This window comes from Vipera berus (genome assembly GCF_964194415.1).
Source record: "Vipera berus genome assembly, chromosome: 2".
Lineage (NCBI taxonomy): Eukaryota > Metazoa > Chordata > Lepidosauria > Squamata > Viperidae > Vipera > Vipera berus.
This window is the reverse complement of record NC_138203.1, coordinates 135,496,559-135,509,148: the sequence shown is the minus strand read 5'-3', so window position 1 is coordinate 135,509,148 and position 12,590 is coordinate 135,496,559. Positions and strand designations below refer to the sequence as shown.

The 12,590-nt window shown below is 38.4% G+C and overlaps 1 protein-coding gene across 2 annotated transcripts; it reads left to right on the top strand.

The window, feature by feature from the left end:
- On the top strand, positions 1–11,835 carry ETAA1 (ETAA1 activator of ATR kinase). Of its 2 annotated transcripts, none has more exons than XM_081319478.1 (6): positions 1–215; positions 1,470–1,607; positions 2,640–2,716; positions 5,207–5,325; positions 8,333–10,206; positions 11,076–11,835. In XM_081319478.1, the coding sequence occupies exons 1-6, from the start codon at positions 68–70 to the stop codon at positions 11,186–11,188; spliced, it is 2,469 nt and encodes an 822-aa protein (XP_081175604.1). In that variant the 5' UTR covers positions 1–67; the 3' UTR covers positions 11,189–11,835. The 2 variants fall into 2 exon arrangements, with proteins under 2 accessions (XP_081175604.1, XP_081175605.1); XM_081319479.1 differs by having other exon boundaries at positions 110–215; positions 1,470–1,504.
- The last annotated feature ends 755 nt before the right edge of the window (positions 11,836–12,590 follow it).

Sequence of the window (12,590 nt, the reverse complement as noted above, 5' to 3'; positions counted from 1 at the left end):
GCTCCGAGAAAGATGGCGACATTGCGAGCGGTTTAGACGGGTATGGAGGCAGCGGCTGGATTCTGCCATGGCAAACAGGCGTCGGCAAGCGGCGTCGGTAACGGGGACTGAAAAGCTGATCGCAACGAGCCCGGCAAGGCGGAGCAATAGACGAAGGGCTGCTGTTGAGAGTGCCCAATGTGGCGAGGGTCCCTGTAGCGAAAACAGAGCAGAGGGTGAGAAGCCTGCGGAGCCGTTTGTCCTTGGTATTTGCACCTTTCAGCCCAGCTTTGGGCGATGTGGCTCCTCTGCCCGCGCATCACCTTAGCTTCATCCTGAGCAAAAGCACTGGATTCCATGGTTTATTCCCAAGGAATGGTAGCGAGTTTGGAACGCAGCTCTCGCTGTCCCATGCCAGCTGAGACTGATGGGAGATGTAATCGGAAGCATCTGGACTTAACCGGAACAGTGGCGGATCGGGTACCATATTAAAATCCAAAGTCCCTCTCCCCCTCTCTGTTAACGGATCCTTTCCTAATTTATAATACTTGTTTCCCATTATTTCTAGGATCTTTATGCTTTTTCCTGCTGGATCCGTAAGTAGGGCTTTTAGATAGGGAGTTAAATGCATTGCACTTAAGACATTTATGCATTTATTACAGCTTCAGAAAAAATAAAGTTCTTATCCTGTGGGTCTGCAAGATCTCCAAGAATATTATATCGTTGTATGAACTACAAACTGAAGGTTTTTTCATTCAGTTTCTTCTTCAGGAATATGAGATTTTGTAGCATACATCTTGATTTCTACCTCCCACTATCAATGATAGCACTTCCACTGTAAGGAGAAAAAAAACACTATAGCAAAACAGTGCTCTCTGTTTCCAACCCTCAAAGCCAAAGGCAATCTGAAAGGATAGCGTGATAAATGGTATCAAAGACCTCTGAGAAATCAAGCAACTCCAGGAGAATCGCAGTATCCTTGGTTTTGCCAGAAGTTATCCATAAGTAAGATTAATATTTCAGGGCCATGCCCAGGCCTGAAAGGTGAATGAAATGGGTTTAGATAATCCATTTCCTCTAGGATTATCTGCAATTGCAGCTCCACCACCTTTTTAACACTCTCCCAAGAAAGGGATGTTTCAAACAGGTTAATCCAGAATTGCTGGATTAAACAAATTAGAATGCATAATCTGGCCTCCCAGGGATAGTAATGGAAGCTTTCATTAATCAGGAGGGATAGGGATCCAGATTGCAGGTGAGGGAGCTGATGTCACACAAAATCCTGTCCCCTTTAACTCAATGTAGGTAGCTGGACAAGCCTTTCTCATTAGGATTTGCTTAGCTGGCATGGAACTCCAAACACTTGGGAGCAATTTTGGCCACCAATTGCCTAGATAATTTCTCATAACTTTCGTAGTTTCATTTACCAAAGCTCATATATACATGTCCATTTTGAATGGGTGCTTTGCTTGTTTTATGTTTTTCCATAGAAAGATCTTTGTATAAAACACCAAAGAGAACTCAGGTGAGCAGATCACGGTTGCCTACTTTCAGTTCTCCTACAAATGAAATTGACATGCAACAAGAGATCTTTTGGGATCCTCAGTCACCTACAACATATAAACTAGGTAATTATTGTTAAATTTAAATTTTTTCTAAGTAAATTTATCTTTCAAAATGTGTGTTTACAAACCCTAGATTAGAACATCCTAACCATATACAGTGCTGAACTATAGTAACTCATATCTATTGAAAAATAACTGCAAGAGGTAGTTTATTTATAAATGTTTGAGCCTATTTTCCATTAAAGCATTTTCAAAACAAGGTATAACGGTATATAATTTAATAATGTCCACGCTATTGTCTAGGACCAGGCTATCCAAAAGGAAATCTGAGGTTAAATATGCTTGTGTAGCCTTTTAAAGACTTCATTGCTTTACTCTTGGGCTCCCTTCTTCCAGTGTGAAGTGGGTCAACTTTGTGGTGGAACCTCATTACAAAGCATTCTCCCCAGCTTGTCTTGCCAAGAACTGAGCTTGTTAATTTGCCAAATAGAAATAGGCCTTGCTTGCTTTTTGAATTTTTACTGTCCTTTTTGCTGTTTTGTGTTTGTCCTTTCTCTGATGGGCTTGTAATGGTATGTTGTACTTGTTTAAGTTTTATAGTTGCCCACTTGACATTGGTGACTGGGTAGAACACATAATTAAAATGCAAAAACCAAAAATTCTCTGGGTTGATTTGTTCAATGATCCATCATTTTGTTTCCTCAGCCCCTCATGTTTTATCAGAAGTCCTCTTTATAAGAGGAGACCTCTGTTTGCTGCTTTCATAGACCTTACAGCAGCATTTGATATGGTAAATAGAGAAGTACTATGGAGTAAATTGTGGCTATTCTACCTTTTGCTTGGTCCTTTATTGTTGTCTGTTGAACCTAAAAGACAAAGTGTCTGTTATTGTGATGTCTGGTTGTTAATATTTGTTGTCCTTAATGTGGTTGTTTTTAATATTTAATTTGTCGTCTTATTTTTGTCATTCTCCTTGAGTTTCATGCATTTCTTCAATGGGAAACAGCGTGCTCACACATTAGCCAATCTTGGCCTGCTTTTAAGGTAGAGGGGCTGTCTTTCTTATTCCAATTCAGCAATTTCTTCTTTTTTTAGGCAACAGTCAAAAGAAACTGACAGTTGGTGGACATACAGTTGAGATCTCAGAAATTGTTAATCGAATTGCTCCTCAGGTAATGATTTTCCTAAGATGCAACTCTACAAATTTGGCATTTCGTACTTTCTTTTATGTGAATTTGCTTTTGATTAGAGCAGCCTGCATGTCCAGTAAAAAAAATAAACAACCTATTTTTTCCCAAAACTTTCAAGTGCAGATGGATTACTGAATCTTGTTCTGATTGGTTTGTTCTGCTATGTTGTGCCATGCTTTCTTTCAGTCCATCTGCATTTGAAAGAGAGGCCACTCTTTTGAAAACAAAGCAAAATCCACATTCTGGACAGAGGGGATTGCTGGTGGGAAAGAGGTAAAAGAGGCCATCCATGTTAAAATTGGGCAGCCCTTTCTCAAGAGGTGGAGGGATATGATAGCACCTAGCTCCTGTCTACAGTACAGTCCTTTCAGCAGTTGTTGTTGTTGTTGTTGTTGTTATTATTATTATTATTATTATTATTATTATTATTATTATTATTATTATTATTATTATTATTAATTAAATTTTTATACCGCCCTTCTCCCGAAGGACTCAGGGCGGTGTACAGGGCAATAAATTTGCATTCTGATTCAGGTCACCCTGAGGGCACAGATAAACCCCCCAAGTGGCTTAGCTACTCTCAAGAGAGCTAATGACTGACCTTCAAAGTGCTAACAACCAGATGACTGCAAGGAATATAAATCCATTCCTCACGGTTCAGTCAAAACTGAAGAAGCTTCTTGGATGAGAAGCGAAACATCTTCAAGAAAAAATAAAGTCCAGTTGTCTTTTTAAAAAGCATCTTTGGGAAGACCAAGACCTGGATGATTGAGAGTCTCCATAGATATTTAGACCAGTGTTTGTTAAATTGTTTGACCAAATTACCTTTTTTACAGATTCAGTGTCATTCAGGCAAACTATGGTTTCACACAAGCTTCTCAGCAGCAGAAGCCCCAAATTGGATTCTTGACTCTGCAAACAAGCAATTATAAATGGCTTCATTTACCCAAGGATATGCTTAAACTATTAATTTAGATTACCAGATAACATTCACATACTGATCCTCCTGAATGTGAGGTATTTGGCTTTACCTTAAGATGATAATCCTTAGGGGAAAAAAAAACATTTGAACACACTGGAACTTAATTTTCATTATATGAATACAGAAAATAAGCCATACGAACTAAGGGTAGTAGTACAAATGTGCTTGCCATGTTCCTCTTCTCCCGGTTTGTGCTAACATTAAAAAATGGAATGCTGGTTTGCTGATGCTGTTCCAGCATGGCAGTGGACTTTCCATGCTGCTATAGACCTTAGCAGTGTCCCTGTCCTGCCTGTTTTGACATTCCGCATTCAGCTGCCCATTGAGTATTGGGCACCAGGAAATACATTTGGGGAGCTCTGTTCCTTGTTGATCTCAGGGAAGAGAAACAGACTGTGCCCCTCCTGCAAAGGTATTGAAGTCATTCCCCACTGCCTTTAGGACCAAAGGTTGCTGGCTTGGAGGAGATGAAGCAGAAGGATGGAAGATTTCTTTCCCCAATGACTCATGGGTCATTTTCTGTCTGATGGATGAAGCAAAAGCTCTTGCTAAGTTCTCCCCCTCTTATCCAATTACTTTAATCTCCTGGGACCCCAAAAGATGACCCCGTACCCCAGGAAAGCTAGCCAGCTGGAAATGACACATTGGCTTCTATCATGGAGAGAGTCAAGAGATGAAAATACGTTCAGTCTGTATGAGAGTCTTTGAAAAGATGCTTCTCCTTGGATTTTCATTTTTATAGCCAGAGTGGACTGCTCATTCAGTTGGTTAGTTGCAACAGGAAGAGGTATCTCCTTGGACACACAGCACAAGTTTCCTGGGCACTGGCTTATCCCATGGCGCTCTTTTCCCCAGCCTTTAAATAGATTGAAGGGCGAGCCAATGGAGGAGGAAGATCATGAAGTGGCCCTTCAAAATGATTCCTCTTTCCAAGTCAAAAAGGTCTGTAAGATCCTTGTCCAGGGCAACCAGGGTAACCAACAAATTTCCAGGAATGTCAGGCTTGTGGCAAGTATTTCTATCCCAAATGGAATAAGATTATCCAAAAAAGTAGCTAAACTTTTGTTCTCTGTATAGAAATCTCCCTCTACCTGGTTATCCTCTTTTTTTTTACATTGTCCAACCTGTAGCATTTGAATAATAAAAACAGCTAATTTAATGTAATTGTATTAAAACTAATCACTCAGCTACTCTGAGATTAGGTCTGATAGAAGATCAGGATATAAATGTTTGAAAATAGTATCCACAAGAGAACATGATGATGCCACAATCATTATACATGTGCAATGATATATTTGCAAAAATCCCATGATTATGTATCCTAATATCTGATACAAGTATGTAATATGCAGCATGTGCTGTAATGTCATCATGCAGATTTGTCATTTGCCCTGAGGACAATCTCACTATTGGAAAATTCAGAAATGCATTTAGAATTCATAACACCTGTATGTCCATTTAATCAAATTGATAGTATTCTTACTATTTAGGATGAAAAACCTGCCTGTTATGAAGGATCTCTTCTTGGGCTGTGGATTGGTGAAGATGCAATTCCTTGTACTCCTGGAGTAACAAAAGTACGATCTAGAACAAAAATAAATATGGCAAGGTATGTTGCAAAACATGCTATTTAGTTTTTGGAATCATCACAAAACTTCTATGTAGGAAAACCAGAGAACAGTTCAACATGGTGGTAAAGGTGCTGAGCTAGAAAGCTGGAGACTGAGTTCTTCTATTAGACGTGAAAGCCAACTGAGTGACCTTGGGCCAATCACCCTCTCTCAACTCAGGGTACTTTGGGAAAGAAAATAGGATGCAGGAGCATCAAGTATGTTGTCTTGAGCTGAACAAAGTAAAGGTGAGATAAAAATCAAAATATAACCTGTGTCAACCAGCTTCTGATGCAAACCTAAATGCTTGTTGCAGTTATAAATGCTGAATTATAATGATATCAACACATTGCAAACTGCAGACTTTCTGCTTAAATACAAAAGCTTACTTTTCAGATAGTCCAAAGAGCAAAACACCAGATCAGAAATTAATTAAGAGGGTTCCAGTTCCAGATGTAGTTTTTCTGGGTTATCCTGAACGCCCAAAGGAACGTCAAGAGAGGGGTGAAGAGGGGGTTGAGTGGAACACTGATTGCCACAAAGAACACTTAAGCCCGTGGTGGCGAACCTATGGCACGTGTGCCAGAGGTGCCATGCAGAGCTCTCTCTGTGGGTACGAGCGCTGTCGCCCCAGCCCTATAAAACCTTTTCACTTTAGGCCTTTGTCGCCATGTGGGGAAAAAAAAGGTTTAATTAATTAATCAATTTCAACTACTTGCGGGGGGGGGGGAGATTCGCAAAGTTAGAATTGATTGATTGAACTTTTTTTTTTATTAAAGAGTTTTACAAAAACAAAATTTTACAATATATCCCCAAATCCCTCCCACCCCAAACCCACCCACTTCCCCCCCCACTTCCAAGAGCTAAATACAGGATTATAGTTACAATAATCATATTCTAAATAAAAATTATGCATAATATACAATTAACCAAATTCATAATGCGCTTTAACTCTCTTTTAACATAACTACCAACAACGTACCAATAACAATATCCCACTAAAATCTACTCATAAGCTAAATGGTACTTTTTAGTCCCATATTTGTTTTGAATATAATTTATCCATCTCCTCCAAACTGAAATATATCTTTCCTGTGAATGATCCTTCAGATAAGCAGAAATCTTAGACATTTCTGCAAGATTCGAAACTTTAAACACCCATTCTTCTACAGTGGGCAAACTATCCTTCTTCCAATATTGTCCCACCAGTAACCGTGCTGCCGTTATCATGTTCAACATCAAGTTAGTTTCTTTAACATCACAATCTACAACAATGCCCAATAAAAACAATTGCGGGGAAAACTTTATCTTTCTCTTAAAAATCTTTTGAATGTTCCACCAAATTTTAATCCAAAAAGCTTTTATATTTCTACAAGTCCACCACATGTGAAAATAGGTAGCTTCTAAACTACCACACCTCCAACATTTAGACTGTAAATTAGGATACATGTTGGACAACTTCTTGGGATCCAGATGCCATCTATAAAACATTTTATAAAAATTTTCTCTTAGATTTTGAGCCTGAGTAAATTTAACATTTCTGACCCAAATTATCTCCCAAGTGTCCAACGAAATTGGTTCCTGAATATTTTGTGCCCATTTTATCATGCAGTCTTTAACCAGTTCCGTTTCCGAATCCAATTCAATTAAAGCATTATATATCCTCTTTATATGTGCACAATTTGAATCTCTAATTTGCTTTACTAAATTTTGATCTGTAGTTGTGATGCCAACCTTTTGATCTGACTTCCACCTAGCTTTCAATTGGGTATATTGAAACCAAGAGTAACTTATGTTTTCTTGTCTTAACTCCTCTACTGGTTTAAGTTGCCAATCATTCCCTTGCAATCTAAGTAGTTCCTTATAAGAAACCATATCCATACACATTCCCATAGATACGCCCTCTATCACGTGTCCAGGAATTCCCCAAATCGGTATTTTATAATTTAACTTATAATAATACTTTTTCCAGACACGCAATAAAGCACTTCTAAGAATATGGGATTTAAAAGCCCTGTCTACCTTCTTATCATAAAGCAAGTATGCATGCCATCCATATACCAAATCCCATCCCTCAAGATGAAGTATTCTCTTGTTAGTTAGATTAAGCCAATCACTAACCCAGGTCAAGGCAACCGCATCATAGTACAATTTCAAATTCGGCGCCTTGAGTCCCCCTCTTTCCCTGGCATCTTGTAAAATCTTGAATTTAACTCTTGGTTTTGATTGATTGAACTTTTTAGTCCCACCCAGTCTGCCGTTACCACTGCAGCCACACCCACCCAATGGGCCACGCCCACCCAATGGGCCACGCCCACCTGGCACACGACAATACATAAGTGGGTTTGGGGTTGCAGTTTGGTCACTCGGTTTCTAAAAGGTTCACCATCACTGATTTAGCCCTTTTATCAGTTTAATTATCTTCTGAGTCTCAATTCTTACTTTTAAATAAACAACCTGTTTTCTTTTAATTTGGGACTTTTTTGCTGGCCTTGGGATTTTGCCAAATTCAAGGTCTTCATCAGCTGGGTCAGTCTGCTCTGTGTCCCCTCAGATGTGCTCTCTTCTGCTAGTTTCTTGGTTGCAGGCTGGTCATCTTCAGCTTTTGAATCTGAAGCCTCAGACTAATCCTGTTCTGGGCAGTGCTAAAATTCATAACTTAGACAAGCATTAAAACCTTTCAGACAGCTTTTTAGAATATGTTGTATTGCTGGCATTTACTTCCTTTTAAAAACAATGCTTCAATTTATGTTCAATACTTTGTATTTAAGCATAAATTTTGTTCTTTACTGATATTTATATATAAAACGCTTTGTATGCTCTTTGTTGAAAAATGAAGAACAATTTTTAAAAATTTAAATTTTTGCAGGAGTTGAATCTTATTTTGAAACAATTGATCATCTTCCAATAATTATTTTATTTATTTTATTTATTTATAGATAAATAGATAAGCCATTTCCAAATAATTTATGTTGGTAATATTTTTCCCATTGCTTGTTCATGTAGAGTTCATCAATTAAAACATGGAGAAGAGGAACTTATGAAGTTAGCAAAGCAGTTTGATAAAAATCTGATCGATGCAGTCCAAGAACAAAACCTTTTGCAGCCAAATTCTATTCATGTTTCGTCAGCAGCAAAACTATCAACTGAGCATCATATCAAGGTCCAGAGAGAAGATCAGTGGCAATTGATGAATAAACATCTTGCAATTAACTCTACTTTGTCCCATGGAATACTTAAGGAGAATACTGAAATAGCTAACAGTCCTAAGAGCAGTAGCCAGAAATCCATAGACCTAGATGCTGAAGGGGCGCTAAATGACCTTTTTGATTGTTCTACCCAAAAGTGCAGTGGCCGGTTGAGCCAAGGTGTGTTAAATTGTTCCTTGATCTCTGTTGTGCAGGATAAGGGTACTTTGCCGGAGGCAGAGCAGCCTTTGGTTAGTGATAAACCTCAAGGGCAAAGTGCCATGAATCTTAAACAGTATTCAGAATGCCTTCTAACTGAAAAATCTAAAACAATCCCTGTACAAACACTTTCATGTGTAGAGCTTTCTAATAATAATCCTGACAATACTTTCAGTGACGACAGCTATGACTGGGATGCTGATATGTTACCTGATGATTCGCTTCTCATGCAAATTAGTCAGGAGCCTGAATTGATGAAGAGTGCAGAAGATGCTTGTATTTCTGAGGAAAAAGGAGAATCAAAAAAATGGGCTGTAAATTCCAAGAAGCCATCTATCGCCCAGACTGGAGTTTTTAATTCTTCCAGTACCATACCGGTGTCGTGTGTTTCCATGTCAAACCAAATCATTCAGTCAGAAAAAACCAAAATCATTCCTTTTCACGAAGATAGCTCATTAAAAACCAACAAGGTGGATTCATTTTCTAAAACTAGGCAAAACAACACTCTGGACTATAATTTTACTTCAGTGAAATCTGGAAACGGGAATGTGCCTCATGGCCCTTCCCACCTGAAAAATGCTACAAATACCAGTTCTGAAAAAAGAACTTCTATTTCATATTCAGATCTTGCTGAACTGTCAACTGGGAAATTCAAAAGCCATCTGCATGGCACAAGCTACAAGGCCTCAGTTGTTTCTACCAATAAAAACCACCATGACCTAAAGACAGCAGTTAACCAGAGAAGCTCTGATTGTCCACAACAGACATCTGTGTCAAAGAAAGGCATGTTTTCATTTGATGATTGGAGCGAGCCCAAATTTTCAGATGAAGTTCTAGAATTGTTTTGTGAATCCAATACCTCTTGGGGCACCCACTGTAACGATGATGACGACTTGCTTTATCAGGTTTGTGATGATGTAGAAAGGAAAACACAGAGCCAAATGGGTATGAAGGAAACTGGAAAAGCGAAATCAGTGGCAAAGAGTACTTCCAATCTGGAGCAGAGCCTTCGTCAGTCAGGACCAAGTCAAGGGCTTTCCGTTTGCCTGCAGACTGAGAAGAATTCAGGCAGGAAGACTTTTTCGTTGGATCCACCCATTGCAACAAGGAAGAATGAAAATTCTACAAATACGTTTACAGGACATCAAGGCAGCTTTGCGTGTGGAACTGGCCAAGCCACTATGTCCAGTGCGAAGATAAATATTAATAATAGGCAATGGCAGAACGGCCACGATGTGAGCAAAATAAAAACTAACTGCAATCAGTTATCTTCTGAAAAATCCAAATATATATTCAAAAAGACCAGTTGTTCCCAAGCTCTTGTTTTGGACCATAAAAATGTGAATGTAGGCAGTCTTTCTGGAACTAACAAAGGGTTGTGGGAAAGCAAAAATGCACCAAACATTCCATTTCAGAAGGTCATGAATGGCAAGCCAGTTGTTAAGAGCATTGATTGTGCACCATCAGAAAAAGGTAGGTGTTGCTGGATTCTTCTCAAAGTAACACAGTTCTTACAAATAAGCCATCTTCACTCATGGAATCCTCTGGGAATCCCTGGAACTTTATAGAATGTACACTGGAACTGCAGCATTAGTTAAATCTGAAGTTTGTTCTGCCCTAGATAAGGTACTGTATCTGAATAAAGGCATGGTAGATGAGATTAAGGATGTTTTTCATCCATAATGAATTTCTGTTCCTCTATTGATCAGTCAGATTCCCTGGCGCACCCACTACTGGGGCATGAATATAATGATTTCTTATAAGGGAAGGGCATTTTGATATCATTTGGGCTTTATGTTGGAAAAAAAGAAAGAAAATGCAGAAATCCTGTAGTAGTGTGGGTTCAAGTTTATTTGTGCTATAGGAGCTAGTTCCTCCCTACAGCCCCTTTGTTTTTTCATGGTGTATTAGTTTATGATTTATCTGCCTGACATTAATGTTATCTTTTCTGATCTTTGGATCTAGCTAGAAGTAATTTCATTCTGCCTTTTTTAAATCGTTTGCAGCATGGTAACAATTATTTAACAAGGTTGCCAAAATCCGTGTTTAGAAATGAGACAGTGCAAGTTATACTTACAACTAATAGTTGAAATTTTAGTAATTGCTCTTCCTGCTTCACTCCCTTAGACTCTGTAAGTTGGTTCTTGAAGAGGGCAAGATTTTAAAAGTGCCCTTGATACAAGCGACTCCCTCCTATTTTACTTGGTAGATGTTTCTGCAAGAATTAGAGGGCAAGAATTATTCTAACATATTATTAATAAAGTTCCTCTTAGTCCTGATCAGCAGAACATAAGGTACTGTGTAAATGTGGCCACATCAGACTGTTTGCCTTCTCTTTGCAGACTATAAAAGTGGGAGGTGTTCTCAAGAAGAAATTGCACGGAAAAAGCAAGAAGCTCTTGAGCGAAGAAAGTGTAAAATGGAAGCATTGTTCAAAAATGCTGCACCTACCTGAGTACTTTTTCAGTACAGAAGAATTAATGGCAGGTGGGCAGTGGAGTCATTGTCACTAAAATATAGGTCTATATTGAAGAGTATTGCCAATTCCTTCACCTACCACTGTCTTTATTCTTCTACAGAATGGCAGTATTAATTGCTTTGGAATTTCCTTCCTTCCCTCCTTTTTTTGGAAACTATTGGTTACAACTGTTTATTTTTATAAATTGTTTATTTGGAGTTGGGATACTATATTAATTTAACTGATATCAATTCTTTTGTGATTAAACCCTGCAATTGGCATTTGTTATTCCCCATGAAACATAATGTGTCAATTCTTACTTTGGAATGTTTGAGAAGACCAATATCCCAATTTAATTATATACTGGTCATTTAGCCCATTTCACACAGAACATTATACTTTAAATTTTGTAACAAACATTTTGTTTATTCTGAGGTTGTAAATGACAACATTCCAAGCTTTACAGTATGTACCAATAATGTAAACATTTAATAGTGAGCCTTGAATGTAACTCACACTGTTTTAATTTTGTTTTATCACTACATTTCAAAGGACTGCTTCTGTAGTAAAGCATGTGAAAGTTTTCTACCATTTATTTATCATTGTAAATTATGTACATGCTGTATATTGTGATTAAACTGATTATACTCTTCTCTAATATGTCATTAGAACCTAACCAACGTAGTATTCTTACCTCTTCACAGGAGTCAAAGTGATCTGCTCTCTGTTGGAAGTATGCATCAGTGTGTTGGTGACTTCCTAAGCTGTTCTATGCAGATTCCATTCTGGCTTGACCAGTGGTCAGGGAGATGATAACTGGTCCCTAGTACTTCTGTTATGGGGCCTAGTCATCTTCCATAAGAAAAAAAAATGTGGTCTTTCTGCATTATAAGACACATAGTTGAGGATTGAGTTTCACACACTATTGACTTAAAAGCAATGCACATCTTCTGATTTACAAAAGTAGCTCCAGTTTCTCACACATTAGGATGTTTATTGTGAGGAAATGTTATAAGTAAACTATTTCTTCTAGATTATTATATGATTACAGCAAGTACTATATCTTATACATAATACCAGCCGCAGGGACATTCTACTACTACTAATAATAATAATAAGTTGGAAGGGACCTTGGAGGTCATCTAGACCAACCCCCTGGTCAGGCAGGAAACCCTATACCATTTCAGACAAATGGCTGGCCAGTCTCTTCTTAAAAACTTCCAGTGTTGGAGCATTCACCACTTCTGGAGGCAGGTTGTTCCACTGGTTAATTGTTCTAACTGTCAGGAAGTTTCTCCTTAGTTCTAGGTTGCTTCTCTCCTTGACTAGTTTCCATCTGTTGCTTCTTGTCCTGCTTTCAGGTGCTTTGGAGAATAGCTTGACTCCCTCTTCTTTGTGG